General features: G+C 41.7%; 1 protein-coding gene across 2 annotated transcripts in view; it reads right to left on the reverse strand.

The window, feature by feature from the left end:
• The window catches only part of LOC136871785 (venom dipeptidyl peptidase 4), a 174,961-nt gene that overhangs the window by 104,546 nt on the left and 53,222 nt on the right, over window positions 1-17,193 (reverse strand). For both annotated transcript variants that reach the window (XM_067145369.2, XM_067145370.2), the window contains 2 exons: window positions 4,533-4,728; window positions 4,364-4,458 (listed from right to left, as the gene is read on the reverse strand). In XM_067145369.2, the coding sequence (XP_067001470.2) occupies window positions 4,364-4,458; window positions 4,533-4,728 (291 nt within the window). The remainder of the gene's footprint in view (window positions 1-4,363; window positions 4,459-4,532; window positions 4,729-17,193) is intronic.

Consider the following 17,193-nt stretch of genomic DNA (forward strand, 5'->3'; position numbering starts at 1 on the left):
TTTCCGAACTGTACACGCTTGAGGAATAGTCTGGTTGCGATACTTCTCACAAAGGTACGGAAATGCGGCCTGCTTAATCTATTCCATGGAGTATGTATAGCAATCTATGTGTGACACAAATCACGGGTAAACTCATTTTGTCCCTAAGAGGATGGTAGTTCTTGTTTCAGTAAGGGTTGCCTTGTCTTGTCGCTACCAAATCGCTCAGCCAAGGTATTAGAGTGCTGTGTGAACTGTTGCTTTTTTCTCACAGGAACCTGCTTGTCACAAAAACGACGACAAATTATTTTATCGTCTGCGTAGCCTCTAATCCAGCATTTTACAGGACAACGTATACTACTTAATTGTTTCGGCATTGTCCGTGAATTTGCTTAAAAGTCAAACTTGGAAACACGTCACCGGACAGTTCACTGACATGTTTAACGACTAAATCCCATTCACACTTGTGCTTCACAGACTAATCTGTTCCGTTCATAGGAATAGGATTCATGACACTGAGGTTCTTCGGGTCCTGTAACTGAGTCTGGCATTGCTTACACTTGTGCCACACTCCTCCTCCGACCTCCATTTGTCAAGCGTTATTCTTTTCCTACCACGACTGAGACCTACGTGGATACTTTCATTGTTCGAAGAGTCAGATTCCTTCCATTAACATTGCACCCGCTGTCGTGCGGTCAGCGCAATGTCCTCCCGGTAACTCGGTTTCTTCTCAGGGTATTCTGTCTATCGCTCATAAAATCTGAGATTTTATATGTGTTTGTTTTTTACGTGGTTTCGGAAGAGACTCGAACCGCTGAGACACGTATCATGGGGAAACCTAACCGCTCGAGTATGGACCAATGGCCGAAAACCTCAAAAAGATTCTCTTTCTTCCGTCAGATTCATTAGTTACTTATATCTACTAAGCTTACTAGCTAACTTACAAACTGGGTGTTACCAAAAAGAATTCATAACACAGACACATCCTAAAAGAATAATATAAGAAAATTTATTGGAATAAATAATGTTCAATGAAAGTTAATGTGAATTCTGGGTAGCATAATCTTAATAACATTTATGTATAATGGGTAAGAGTCAGCGCTGGCTCAAATAAAAGTAAAATAATTATGATCTTTAAATTATTTACACTCATTCTCATTCAATGTTCAAGTTCATATCGGTTATTTACTTCTATATTCGTAACCATGTTCCGAAGTGACTTTAATTTATCCTAATTATATTCGACAGATCACTGAGCAATTACGGCCTCCGGATAAATATTTGATGTGAATACAGTCACGATAATTATATTAATTATTCTCACCTCATTTAAGTCAATTCACTGTAATAAAAACAGATAGTTTGCTAAATTGAAGCGTAATAGAAATTAAATGGGATAAAGTCAGATTGCGAATATCAACCTGATCATGTCTTTGCTTATATGTCTCCCAACTGAACTCTTGCGTGAGTGTGAAATCGTAAACTGCTCTCCAAATTTTCCTTCATAAATCTGAACTCTGATTATTTGGTCCTTCATCTTGAATACTCATAAATAACAACTCACGGGCCAAGACAATACCTCCCTAGAGCCTACGATATATGGCTCCTACCTAACCATTTTCCTATTCATTATGTTATTTAAACACTTGAACTCAAATGATCTCTGCATTAAAAAGAAATAAAACATCTATCTAACTGTTTAGGTAGTTTCCGATCCACACACTCCTCCACCAACGGCTCAATGTGCTTTAGCTATCTCATATTACTCAATATCTCTCATGTGTACGAGCTACTCAACTCATATGGTCAGTACAGAATGAAATTAATACGTATTATATTGAAATGTCACCGCACCAAAGAATATCACATGTGTACTTAGTCATGAGCCTAGTTAAACCGTATGTTAAAGAATTCTCTCGTATTCGCTAAATATCATTTACCAATGTCAGATAAAAACTGTCACGATTCACAATTCTACCATAATACATGTCGATCTTACCTTAAAATGTGTCATCTGCGCGATGTGCACTCATTTGACTTACTCTTCCATGTGACACAGAACTCACCTCATGTAAATCTAACGCGACGTTTCCTCGGCAAAAAGCAATTCTTTCTCATACCGCAGCACATAAACAAACATCTGCATTTCAAATATTCCTTAATATACTCCGAGAAATAACCATATTTTAATACCATTCCAATATATATTATCACACCACTGGCACACTTATTACCGTACGCATATCGCCGATTACTCTTAAAACTATATGCCAAAACATTTTAGAATTGCCTTATTATAAACGCATTTTTATAACCTCTTATCTTTTAAAAGCAATTGGAGTTCAATGCCCTCTTTCTATAAAGAAAGGAATACGTAACTTAACTATATTCATCTCTGTCGCGCAGGTAAAATCATGACGTAATCATTGTACAATTAATACGAGATTAATCGAAGTTTCACTAGTTGTATAGACTCATTGCTATTAGATCTTCACAAGTAACACTTCTTTCATTTACACATGCTAGTTTCTACTGTACCGGGCGAGTTGGCCGTGCGCGTAGAGGCGCGCGGCTGTGAGCTTGCATCCGGGAGATAGTAGGTTCGAATCCCACTATCGGCACCCCTGAAAATGGTTTTCCGTGGTTTCCCATTTTCACACCAGGCAAATGCTGGGGCTGTACCTTAATTAAGGCCACGGCCGCTTCCTTCCAACTCCTAGGCCTTTCCTATCCCATCGTCGCCATAAGACCTATCTGTGTCGGTGCGACGTAAAGCCCCTAGCAAAAAAAAGTTTCTACTGTATGTATGCAAGTGCGGTAGCATGTATATGATATATTACAACTCTAATTCTACACTGCCATCTTATCTTATAGCCTTAAATATCTCACACTTCACTTTATGGTTCACACACGTTCTTAATTAATTCATAAATATCACCAATTAATCAGCACATGCCGAAGTTAGAGTGAGGGTGTAGATTGTAAGAAACTACTCTACTAGAAAATGTAAAGACTTAGCTCGTTAGATGTTATGTTTGGTCTGGTTGTCCCTCCATTCCTTGGTTGTGGTTCGACTCTCTGTTAGGATCTGGATCTCATGTTTGACATCGTCTTCCCGGTCATCAGCTGGTCATCAGATTGGCCGCTGCCTATCCTCATCGGCTGGTCATCTGGTTTGTCGGTCCATCTCTCCTCGGCTGGTCATCTGGTCTGCCGGTCGATTCCTCCACAGCTGGTCATCTGGTCTGCCGGTGCCTATCTCCAGTTCAGTCCATCATGTAGATTTAGCAGTCATCATTCCAAATCTGCAGACAATATAGAAAATTCCTTCTGCGGAGACATCAGTCATAATATATTCCATTGTTTTATTTCTTCTTCTTAACGACGAAATTTTCTTTAATTGGAAATAAATTCTCCGTATATGTGTATTAATTTATAACAACAGGGGTGATTTTCTTCCCGTACGAAATTATCGGTCCACTAATAAATAAATAACAACTCACGGGCCAAGACAATACCTCACAAGTAACACTTCTTTCATTTACACATGCTAGTTTCTACTGTATGTATGCAAGTGCGGTAGCATGTATATGATATATTACAACTCTAATTCTACACTGCCATCTTATCTTATAGCCTTAAATATCTCACACTTCACTTTTCACTTCTTCGCCAATCGCAGAATGGTTGCTCACCGGATCCAAGTTAATTATATCTCACCGTAATTTTTTTTATATCTCGTCTCTTTTATAATATACGCCGGTGAATTATTTTGTCTGATTTGAATGTAAATTATAAAATATTCAATATCTTCTTCAAAGGTTTAGGATAATCTTCAGATGTAAGCTTTGCTTGTTCTTGCGTCCTTCCTCTGCCGTTGAATATTTAGAGTGTGTAGTTTTTTATAACAATTACTCCGCTGCTGTATTTTTTTTATAAAACAATCCAATTGAGCCTCTACTGTCCTGTAGTGTCTTCCAACTTGGTCTGTTCCGTGACGTGCATGGTCTTCTATATACCGTATTAATGAGAAGTTCATTGCCTTCAATAGATCGCATGGGCCATACCTTCCTACGCCGCCATTTTCTAAATGGTCTACGAGATACGAACGGGCACAACGTTACTAGAGTATGGTTGCCCAGTTGTAATCACCCTAACACTAGTTTTAAAACAGGTAAAATATTTTGAAGTTGCTAGCCCTTCATCTGGACGACTGAGGTTCAAATTCCGGTGTACGTCGCTGAAGAGGCATACTAGGTTAGTTTCCTGTTGCTACTTGCCACTATGTGCCGTTACGTAGGGTATCACTTTCGCACCATGTCTAACTTGCACTGCCTGCATCACTTACTTGTGGTCAAAACCAAGGATGAGACTGTGTACTTACCACATGATAGTTGGTGGTAAGTGTCCTCCCGGTGAGTGAGAACACATTGTAGAGTACCGCGTTGTTCCTTAAGTCCCTGTACAGTATCTCGCTCTCTGAAACACATGTTTAGTGGTAAGCGGTTGATCAAGATCCTCATAACTCATCAAGACACTTATAAAACACTTACCTGACACCCAAGAGCCGTTAAAACGCCGAGGAGTGAACGTGCCCTGAAGAATATGGTGGAGACTGAGGGTGGAGATGCCGACCTTGGACGGACCGAGCGAGTCCTTCAACATGAGCGCCGCCACCACCACCAGCACGAGGACGGCAGCTGAGACCGCCAGTGCGAGCCACAGTGGTCGTCTGGACCGCCACCATCCCTGGATGGTAACCACATAGAGCTTAATTTCGTCTCCATTACAGAGCGTATACGTCATGGCAACTATATATGGAATCTACCAGACAAATAGGAGTGGGGAGCGTAAGGTGCTGTGGAATGCGGAGTAGCTTTGTCAGGTGTAGGAAACTGTCAACAATGAAATACTTTTTTATTCTCAGAGAGCAGAGTAACCTTTACGGTAAACCCTCAAAGTAGTCTCGTAGATTGCCCTCCACACATTGCCTGCGATGTGGGAGTCGCCTCACCATGCGAATTTTACGATCTCATGTTTCACAGCGTTACCTCTTCTCGTGTCCCAAACCGTCTCTCACGCAAAGGTTCTTTCATTTGGTGATGAGGTGAAAATCGCACGGACGAATATCTGGTGAGTATGGCGGATGTTTCAGTACTTCCCACCCCAGCGCTGTGAAGTTGCCTCTATACAGCCTCTGGTACATGTGGTTTGGCGTTGTCACGGAGAAGGTAACCGTCCCTGCAGGAACGCTCTGTACTACATTGGCTGTCATCGTTGTGCCACGTGCAACGAAGTGCACACACAATCACGCCTCTGACGTCATAGGCTATACGGGGGAAGGGATTTGCCGGAACTTATATCTTCGTGGTGATCCTGCATGAGTAAAGGAGCAGTGAGAGTTCTGAAATGCTGCGTCAGCATTTTCCCACGAGATCATTGACCCCGGCCAAGGTCATTGACCCCATGATGTCATGTCAACGTGACCGTGGCATCATGACTACGTGCTCTTGTTTGTAAACAAAGCCACGTGCTTTTTTGACAGCCGTCATCTTGATGGACCCTAACCTCACTTTTATGGATAACAGAGCATCGCTAACCTCAGTGCTGCCATCTTGACGGGGCTAAACCTCATTGCTGCCATCTTATGCATATGGTGGCGCGGAATTTGAAATCCACGTTTTTTGACAGGTCCTAGCCATGTGCACTTGACTTGCCGCGGAGTTTAAACAAGTAAACATGGCTAACCTCAGTGCTGCCATCTTGACGGAGCTAAACCTCACTATTACTACCTTACGCACGTAGTCACGCGGAATTTAAATTGATCTTGACTGGACTTAGCCTCACCGCAGAATTTGAGGACATAGCCAGGGATCTAACCACAGGCAAGCTGCCCTTCTCGACATACCACCATCTTAGAGGGCATAGTTTTAAAGCAAGCTGCCCTTCTCGACATACTACCATCATAGAGAACATAGTTTTAAAGCATGCTGTCCTTCTCGACATACCACCATCTTATGGCAAGCTGCCCTTCTAGACATACCACTAACTTAGAGGTTATAGTTTAAAAGCAAGCTGCCCTTCTCGACATTCTACCATCACAGAGAACATAGTTTTAAAGCATGCTGCCCTTCTCGACATACCACCATCTTATGGCAAGCTGCCCTTCTAGACATACCACTAACTTAGAGGTTATAGTTTAAAAGCAAGCTGCCCTTCTCGACATACTACCATCACAGAGAACATAGTTTTAAAGCATGCTGCCCGACATACCGACCATCTTACACCAAGCTGCCCTTCTCAACATACTACGATCATAGAGAACATAGTTTTAAAGCAAGCTGCCCTTCTCAACACTCTCAATCCTTAACCCTACTGCTGTTATCTTAACTACGTTGTCTACGGATTTTGAAAATGAAACAGCTTCCTCCTCCTCTGATGTGCAGACGTAGAATTTAAGGAAACGATCCTAACCTTATCTTCACAGATCATAGCCAAGAAAAGGAGGGAACGGTAGGAAGAGGATGCGGTAAGGAGAAGGTAATAATGTTTTCGTTTGATAAACATGTAGGAGAATGTGTTAATACATAGATGGACAAAGGAATAGATAATCTAAAATAAAACAATATACCAATTCTACATTATTTATTATTATTACTACTGATATTCACAACATTCAGCATTGTGCATCTTGAATGATAATGTAATTTCCCCTTCTTACACATAGCCCAAGTACATGTTGCTGTACCCCACCCCCTTCTTACAATTAATTATGATATGTACACTATTTACAAGTTAAGTATAGCATTAGTGATTTTGTGCATCTTGAATGATAATGTAATTTCCTCTTCTTACACAACTACAGTACATGTTGCTATACCCCCACGGTACACTTGTAAGGGAATCACTATTCCATACAGGTTTACCATCAAATGCAGACAATGAGCATTTATTTTGCTGAATGGTATAAACATGATGTCTGCGTGATTGGATTATTTTTCTTCTTTTCTGGTTGATAGTGCATCGCTATAGTGTTGAACATGTAAACGGCTAACTACGTTTGAACGTACGCCTTTTGCTTTTTTGACAGATAATGAATTTTGAGTCTCATAGACATACATTTTTGGTGCTAAACCAATAAACTCTGTCATAATATTTATGCCACATTCATCTTTCATAAGCTCTATGACTTTCTTGTTCTATGGCTTAATGTGACATGGATTACAAGATGAAAAGGAAGAAGTGTCAGAGTATCCATAATGGTTTCGCATGACATCGTAGACGTCTGTATTCCGAATATGATAAATAAAACTATCTGTATCCATATACAAAAGTGTAAGATTAGAAAACTCTTGCTTCGCAAATCCATAATGAAAATCATACATTTTTAATTTTTAAAAATGAAGTATGGTCATTCCCAAATAAATTGGCTTCGCATAGACGATCTCAGTTTTTCATTTCAACAGAAATAAGGTCACGATCGATGACATGATAGGCTTTGAAATTTGGTTTTGGGATGTACTTGCGTGCCTCATACCGGCCATCCAAATGATTAATTAAATGAATGTCGCGATGTTTGCGTACATTTTGTATGCAATTTCCATAGATAGAGTTATTCATGAGTTTGAAAAACGTACTCTCAAATGTTATTGTAGCACGTTGACGATGTTTAGTATTCAAATCCATGTACGGTTTAAGCCATGCTTCCTGCTTAAACGCAACAATACGATGAATACACTCTAACTGTAAGCCGTATTGGAGACATTGAACAAGACATTGTATGTGGATAACATAGCGGTATTTCGAGAAAATGAGAAGGGTATGCAAGAGAAACCTCTAACACGAAACCGCGATTAGGATCTTTAGCAGCTTGAAAAACATCATTTTCAAACATGTGGTGGTAGTGGTGATTATTGTTTTAACGTCATGTAATACGTTCGTGATTACGATATTTTGAATAGTAGCAGTAGTGCTTGCGATTATTGTTTTAAGAATGTAGTGCTTTCATCTATCTACTACTGTAATGCCATTGCAACACAACTATACCGAGCGAATAGGCTACACGGTTAGGGTTGCGTAGCTGTACCTCACAGCAGGCAAAATGCTAAAGCTATATCTCTACTGCGTGTAGCGCGTTCGAACCCCATAACCTACAGACTCCGCTATGTGTCTTATAGTCGTCAACTGTATGGCTTTAGGACGTTAAGAGTGTTAAATCTCCGGTTTGTGCTCTGGTCGCCGAGGTGTAAGTATTATCTGAACCTCTACTTATAATTTTTGCAAAGTGCTTCAGTCACATCCTGCAAAAAAAAACTTGCTCTATAGCGAAAATACTGACCGCTATTGTACTTTTGTTCGACACGTATGCGGTGTCACATGACAACGTCATGCAAGCAGAATCTTGCAGTGCTGACAGATAGTGAACTCTGAACAGAAACATGCAGTGTCGCAAAAAAAAAATCCATTCTTTTATTGCATGCAGTCCATTACGTACGTGCATGTAAGTAAACGGTGTGTATAACGGTCGCTAGTTGCGCGGTTTAGATGTCGTAGCTAATAGCATGCATTCGGGAAATAGCGGTTTTGAACACCGCTGTTAGCAGACCTGAATATCGTTTTCCGCGGTTTCACACCAGTCAAATGCTGAGGGGCTGTACTTTAGCATAGCTGTAAAGTAGCATTGCCATTGCAACACCAAGCGAATTGGCTACACGGTTAGGGCATGCGTTGAAAGTAAGAGAGGGGGAAGCCCATCACCTCGACGGTGATTTTGATTTTAGAGGAAATGCACTTCTATTCCTCTCCCTTGTGAACAAAGATCGAATCCCATGATTTTTATTGTGTTAGAACACGGTTTGATCCATGATTTTTCTCCTTAACACAATATGATGTAGGACAAAGGTATTCCCTGCTAAGTAGTAAAATCATTTTATCTGCACGTAGTAGTGATTTCTATTCTGTTACGGTAATTAAATCACTATACAGATGTTGCATGTGTTTGAATCCCACAAACTCCATCTCCTTAGGGCAAAGGTTGATGATGATGATGCTTGTTGTTTTAAGGGGCCTAACATCGAAGGTCATCGGCCCCTAATGGTACGAAATGAAAGAACAAAAATTGCGAAGGCATCCACTGACCAAAGTAAAAATAAAATATGGCATGAAGAATGAATGGATGGACAGGAAGTCAACAAAACAAACAAACAAACAAACAAACAAACAAACAAACAAACAAACAAACAAACAAACAAACAAACAAAAACCAGCGGATCGGACTCAATACAGATCGAAAATAACATTATTACCGACCAAGGAACCACTTATAAAGCACAATGATGCTTGGAGTCTAAAGGGGGTGCAAAATCCACGTCTAAGGCCCCACAGAATGGTACATGTCGCGAGTAGAATAGAACCATGGTATGTGTCATGTTGGGGTATTATCAGAAGTAGCGAAGACTCACGGTGTTCCACAAAAGATGGTACTACTCACAAGTATTGCAATACGTACAAGTAACGCAGTCCTATGGTGTGTCTCACACAATGGCCCAACTCAGAGTCAACGCAAACCGAGAAGGTTCCCCACCTAGGTGTACTAAACACGGGCGCCGGTATTCCCGTGGTGTTCCTCACATAGTGGGTACTAATCACAGGCAACGCAGACCCACGGTGCTGCTCATATAGTGGTACAACTCACAGGCTACGCCCAGACCCGCGGTGTTGCACACATGGGTACGACGCACGGGTACTGGAATCCACCAGGCCAGGCTTATACTGCTACTAATTACAAACCTATTTCGTACCGAATTTGGTGGTACTACTCGCAAGTACAGGCAACCTATGGTGTTCCCCGCGTGATGGTACGATTCAAAATTAGTTTCATGGTTCTAATTCAGTCAGCCCTTGGTCGCCCCTTTTAGTCGCCTCTTACGACAGGCAGGGGATACCGCGGGTGTATTCTACATGTGCGTCCCCCACCCGCAGGGGGTTTAGGGCAAAGGTATCCCCTGCTAAGTAGTAATCGTTTTATCTGCAATGATTAAGAAGAAGTACGTCGGGTGGAGATATACAACATTTTCAATTCTATGTGTGCACGCTGATTGCATAGAAGTGCGTTTGTATCAACAGAGAGATTCATCTCATAATGTTTTCCGTTATAAGTTCAATAGCTAGCATGTTTTATCTTGTTATACAATCAATAGGGAACATGCATGATCCGGGGTTTTAATTAAAAATATGCTAATCTGATCCAAAATTGCATGTAGAATTCAAAAATGTGATCAGAATGTACAAATAATAACTCCAAACATGATAAAAATCTATGAAAATGTCACGTCACGCAAGTACGCGATCTCATTGGTCTGACGTCATCGTACAGGTTGACTGAATTAGCAGACGAAATAACACATAGTGTGCTGTGAGAAGCAGGATACACTTCGCGTATTTCTACTTTACGTTAGTGTCTAGTATGGTTAAATTCGAGGTCTATACATTGGATAATAATCTGAGTGGTATATTTTAGACTTAAAATGAATCCTGCGCAGACAGTGAGGCAGAAAACTTATAAATGGTGTAGAGTTCCGATGTGCAATAGCACATCGCATACCATACCAAACTAATTGTTTATAAACGTTCCAAAGACGCTAAAACTGGGGAGAAATGGATTTTGGCGAGCTGGAGAAATGCTGGTGATATATCGGAAAAGTCTACAGTTTATTTTTTTGAAGATTTTAACGTAAGATGAATTTGTTTGAATTTTCAAATCACTTTTCCATGTCAGCTGTTCTAGTGGTAAAACTTTAAATTTTAATGTATGATGCTTTATTTAAATGCTTCAATTACATCTTGGAATATGAAAGTAATAAACAGTGCATTAAATAATGCTGATTATTAACGTATTCTCCAAACCTAACCTATGTTTTGGGTGATCCATGTCAAGATAATAAATCAAAGGGGTTATGAACCATTTTGACAGCTCTAATTCTACCAATATATCTTGGCATGGGACAGTTATGTATGTCTTTATTGAAGAGCTTAATTGGTAAAGAAATTTAGGCTATATTTAAATACTCTATAATGTAACAAAGAATAGGCGTGTACATCATGAAAGGAAACAACGTGAATTTAACAAATGTATAACTCTACACAAAACCAATGCTTGTCTGTTGGGGTCTTATAAGTTAACAATGCTCAATTATAATAATTATCATAATCTTAATGAAATAAACAACATAATTGCACACAGGTGAAAATAGTGATGTAGGTGTTTAAATATTATCCAACTTAGCCTAAGTTTTAGGTTATACAAGCCAAGTCAATAAACCGAAGGGTAAAAATACCGCGCGAGTTGGCCGTGCGGTTAGGAGCGCGCAGCTGTGAGCTCGCATCCGGGAGATAGTGGGTTTTGAACCCCACTGCCGGCAGCCCTGAAGATGGTCTTCCGTGATTTCACATTTTCACACCAGCAAATGCTGAGGGTGTACCTAAGGCCACGGCCGCTTTGTTCCCATTCCTAGGCCTTTCCTGTCCCATCGTCGCCATAAGACCTATATGCGACGGTGTGACGTAAAGCAAACAGCAAAAAAAAAAAAAAAAAAAAGTCACAGCACCCAAAGACATTCCTGTATTGAGCGACTAAAATGTCACCAGGACACTTTTCTTTCCTGATATGCTCAGCTTGTTAAAAGCCAAATGTAATTAATGTTACTGGCTTCACGCCCCGCTAACTACTTCTACGATTTTCGGAGACGCCGATGTGCAGGAATTTAGTCCTGCAGGAGTTATTTTACCTGCCAGTAAATCTACCGACACGAGGCTAACGTATTTGAGCACCTTCAACTACCACTGGACTGAACCAGGATCGAACCTGCCAAGTTGGGGTCAGAAGGCCAGCACCTCAACAGTCTGAACCACTCAGCCCGACTTGTGAAAACTAGATGAAGTCATATTTATCTTTATCATTTAACTTTTTCCCTCCACAAATATATTTAATTCTCTTTCATGGGCCCCGGAAGTGGGTAGGCCAGTTGTCCCAACCATAAATATATATATTTTTGGGAATGATAGATTATAGCCCTATAGTACTATGATCTTTCTTTCTTTCTTTCTTTCTTAATCAGTTTATCCTTCAGGGTTGGTTTTCTCTCGGACCCAGCGAGGGATTTCACCTCTACCACTTCAAGGGCAGTGTCCTGGAACGTGAGACTTTGAGTATGGTGATGAAACTGGTGAGGAGGGCCATTACCTCGCCCAGGCGGCCTCACCTGTTATGCTCAACAGGGGCCTTGTTGGAGGATGGGAGGATCGGAAGGGATAGACAAGGAAGAGGGAAGGAAACGGCCGTCGCCTTAGGTGCCTGGAGGAGAAGTAGGAAAATACGAAAAACCACTTCGAGGATGGCTGAGGTGGGATTCGAAACCCTTCTACTCAGTTGACCTCCCGAGGCTGAGTAGACCCCGTTCCAGCCCTCGTACTATTTGTTTTCAACTTTCATGGCAGAGCCGGGAATCGAAACCGGGCCTCCGGGAGTGGCACACATTAACCACTACACCACAGAAGGGGACTAGTACTATAATGCTACCTATATGTTTATGTTAGTGCTGAAATCCGATTTCTTACTTTACTAATGCTGAAAGCCCGAAAATGTAATGTTATTCTTTAATAGGGGAATCAGTCTAGAAGGAAATGTTGAAAGTGATGTGATATCTATCCAGGTTCGTTGTTATCCTAATACTATGGGCTACAGTACATTGCACGTATATAAAAGACGCCACTTACAAACTTGCTTGTTATCCGCGAATTTCTGCCGCCACAAAAGTCACTATTTTTCAAGAATGGTGACATTTACACATGATAGATTGTCTGATTGTGCTGTTTTGAACCTTTCTTCTGTCATTCTGAAGTTATTCGCGATCATGAATAATAAACAATCGGCTTTTAGCAACGGCTGATGCACAACGGCTGGCAGAGCTCCATGCGGTACTGGATCGTGACGTCACAGCGCGCCGCTTACGTCAGAGGCCGTTTCACTCGCCTTGCGGAAAGGCACTATTAAATATGTTTTTAATGGTAGAAAACAAGGCAACATACCACAATGTAATACGTTTACGTACTATTTCATTGGTGTACTTTTCAAAAAAAATATTTTTGAAAATGATGCATGTTCCCAATTCTAGTGTATGCTAATTGTTAACTTGTCTTTTCGAATGGGGACAGCGATAAAAGATTTTTTCTGTTTAATAGTCAACATGTTTTATCTTGTCGGATGAAGATATACAGCATGTCAATTCTATATTTTTGCAATTGCATTCTGTAACTAGATTGAACCTGTTTTGTCTTGTCGGGTACAGCACACAATATTTTTGCGTGCTGTTTGCAATCGAAAAAGTACTACCTTCTCCTTTCTCGCTGCCTCCTCTTACCGCTTCCTCCTCAATCGAAAAACTTATGCGACGTGGACAACGCTACATATCATAAGTATTCAATTCTAGAAGGTATCTGTCCATAGCAGGAGGAATTGAGCTAACCTCAGTAACTGTGAGGCGGTGGGGGAGGAGGTAGGTAAATAAGGAGGAGCCCTCCGGATGAAGAGGAGGTGCCCTTTTGCCAGGAGGTGCCCTTTTCATAGGAGGAAGAGGAGGAAGCTATTACATTTTCAAATTCCATAGACAACGTAGTTAAGATTACAGCAGTGAGGTTAGGGTCTGAGAGTGTTGAGAAGGGCACGTTGCTATAAGACTGTAGTATGTCGAGAAGGGTAGCTTGCCTGAGGAGGAGGAAGCTGTTACATTTTCAAGTTCCATAGACAACGTAGTTAAGATCACAGCAGTGAGGTTAGGGCCTGAGAGTGTTGCGAAGGGCAGCTTGCTATAAGATCGTAGTGTGTCGAGAAGGGTAGCTTGCCTGAGGAGGAGGAGGAAGCTGTTGCATTTTCAAATTCCATAGACAACGTAGATAAGATAACATCAGTAAGGTTAGGGTCTGAGAGTACTGAGAAGGCCAGCTTGCTTTAAAACTATGTTCTCTAAGATATTGGTATGTCGAGAAGGGCAGCTTGCTATAAGATGATAGGTATGTCGAGAAGGGTTGCTTCCTATAAGATGGTAGGTATGTCGAGAAGGGCAGCTTGATTTACGATGGTGATATGTCGAGAGGGGCAGCTTGATTTAAGATGGTGATATGTCGAGAGGGGCAGCTTGATTTAAGATGGTGATATGTCGAGAAGGTCAGCGTCGAGAAAGGCAGCTTGGCTGTGGTTAGGCCCCGTGGCTATGTCCTCAAATTCCTCGGCGTGGCTAAGTCCCGTCAAGTTCAATTTCAATTCCGCGTCACTTCATGCATAAGGTGGGAACAATGAGGTTAGGGTCTGTCAAGATGCCAGCACTGAGGTTAGCTATGTTTACTTGTTTAAAATCCTGCGCCCACATGGTTTAAACCTGTCAAGATGGCAGCTGTCAAAAAGCACGCGGATTTTAAATTGCCCGCCACCTCATGCATAAGGTGGCAACAGTGAGGTTTAGTCCCGTCAAGATGGCAGCAGTGAGGTTAGCAATGTCCGCGCCCACGTGATTAAAGATGGCAGCTGGCATCTTGACAGATATCAAAAAGTACGTGGACTTTAAATTCCGCGCCACCGCGTGCATAAGGTGGCAACAATGAGGTTTAGCGCCGTCAATATGGCAGCAGTTAGGTTAGCGATGCTCGGTTGTCCTTAAAAAAGCATGTGGTTATAAACATGTGGCTTTGTTTACAAACAAGAGAACGTGGTCGTGACGCCACGGTCACGTGGTCATGACGTCATGGGGTCAATGACCTCGGGTGCTGACGCTATGATTTGGGAATCCCTTTGTATGTCACCATTCTGAAGACTGGCGTTTCAGCTCTGATTCACTCGCTCGCCTTGCTGCCGGTAGTGTACCAAGTGGTCTGAGCATGTGGCAGCATACCGTGTCAGTGCACGTGCGATTTTACCCACACGGAGAGTTTTTCAATACCAGTTTCAGTTTGTAACTCAAATAGTATCCATTTTGCACTGCACACATGACACAATAGTCCGGACACTAACGGGTCTTCCGGACCGTTCCACGTCACTGCTTGTTTCATGTCCGTGTTGACATGCTGCTGCCCATTTCACAACGGTCTTTTACGGAAGACATTATTCCCCACAGCTTCCACAAACTCTCTATAACATTCTCTGGCACTGCGACCCCTGCGAACGGCCAGTTTGATGTATCCTTGTTACATCCATTCTGCATGGAGCCTGACTCACTACTGTGCATGGTACTTGTCCATCTCGTGCTGTGTCTATGTACTATGAATGTCATGCTCTCCAGGATACATACCTGTTGTATGGAAGCACCATGCAAACAGTAGGAAAGAATAGTTGCCCTAACCCTCGTATTTGGTAAATGAGGACACTATTGCATCATTAAATCTTTATATTCCACCATAAATTTAGTAAATTTTGTAATTATTGGGCCACATAGAGCATAACAGCGTGTTAAAGTCTGTTAAATGGCGTCACTATACAGCTTAACAGTCAATTATAAATTTGGTAAATTATCGGGCCGTCAGTCAGCTACAAGGAGCTCTGGTGAAGCATCAGTTGTAGACATGAACACTCATGGAGGAGGTTATTTTGGGAAGGGAAGGACTGAAACGAACACTGTATCCACGGACTTGGATTTGAATCGCTTCTGTGATTTAACTGTACGACTCTTGACGATCAATGTATTTGCTGGAATGTTACCATTAAATGATGACCAGAAAGAAGCCGCCAACTAACAACTATGCCTAGCTATGAAAGAAACGACCGTGGTCTAAACTTGTGAACACTAACATCTACCGCACAGAGATAAGCGTGATACAGCCAGTGACAGTCCTTCATACTTCTCGAAAACGATGAAGCAAAATAAATCTAACACCGAATGCTCAAAGAGGATGAAATATGATGTTTTCAGACCCGTTCTGGATGAGAAACTAGCATGTATGTGTCCAGATGACACTGGCAGCACTGGTCAATATTGGAATCAGCAGTGCAGTCATTCTGTGAGGCGTCCGTAAATTCGCCATCAGTACTGGTTCCTGTCCATTAAGTTCACCATAGTCTGGGCGTGAAAACGACCTACCGGCACTTTTCATTCGGGCGCTGGTCTTGTCCCTGCCTTGAAACGCTCCCTACGCTGGTATCTACTTATCTATTAATGATATCGCCATTGTTACTATATCGTAGCGAAAAAGATTTATTATAACTACAATTTGACACCAACAAATTTCCATGACGTCACCCATCAAAACAATATGGCCACCAAATAAGACCTCATTTTGGCGGTATCGCGTTTGAGGGCAACCGCTACATCTATCAAACCGTCAGCCCGATTTCCAAAAACAAAGAGTCATTTGGAACCTATACACTACCCAAAGTCATCTTCCAAACAGTGTAGTCGGTGAAGCTGTTAGCGGCGAATGTCTCTTCTGGAAAAAGTTGTGAAACTTTCGAATTTTCACAGTGTCCAACTATAAAGCATAAGAGGGAGAGCGATTACTCCACCATTGATGACACCAACAAAGTGAGAGCTAGCGATTACTGCACCACTGATAATACCTAGAAAGTGAGAGTGAGCGATTACTGCACCATTGATAACACCAAGAAAGTGAGAGTGAGTGATTACTGCACCACTGATAACACCAATGAAGTGAGAGTGAGTGATTACTGCACCACTGATAACACCAAGGAAGTGAGAGTGAGTGATTACTGCACCACTGATAACACCAAGGAAGTGAGAGTAAGTGATTACTGCACCATTGATAACACCAAGAAAGTGAGAGTGAGTGATTACTGCACCACTGATAACACCAAGGAAGTGAGAGCTAGCGATTACTCCACCATTGATGACACCAACAAAGTGAGAGCTAGCGATTACTGCACCACTGATAATACCTAGAAAGTGAGAGTGAGCGATTACTGCACCATTGATAACACCAAGAAAGTGAGAGTGAGTGATTACTGCACCACTGATAACACCAATGAAGTGAGAGTGAGTGATTACTGCACCACTGATAACACCAAGGAAGTGAGAGTGAGTGATTACTGCACCACTGATAACACCAAGGAAGTGAGAGTGAGTGATTACTGCACCACTGATAATACCAAGGAAGTGAGAGTGAGCGATTACTACACCACTGATAACACCAAGGAAGTGAGAGTGAATAATTACT

The sequence above is a fragment of the Anabrus simplex genome, chromosome 4, assembly GCF_040414725.1.
Source record: "Anabrus simplex isolate iqAnaSimp1 chromosome 4, ASM4041472v1, whole genome shotgun sequence".
Classification (NCBI taxonomy): Eukaryota; Metazoa; Arthropoda; class Insecta; order Orthoptera; family Tettigoniidae; genus Anabrus; species Anabrus simplex.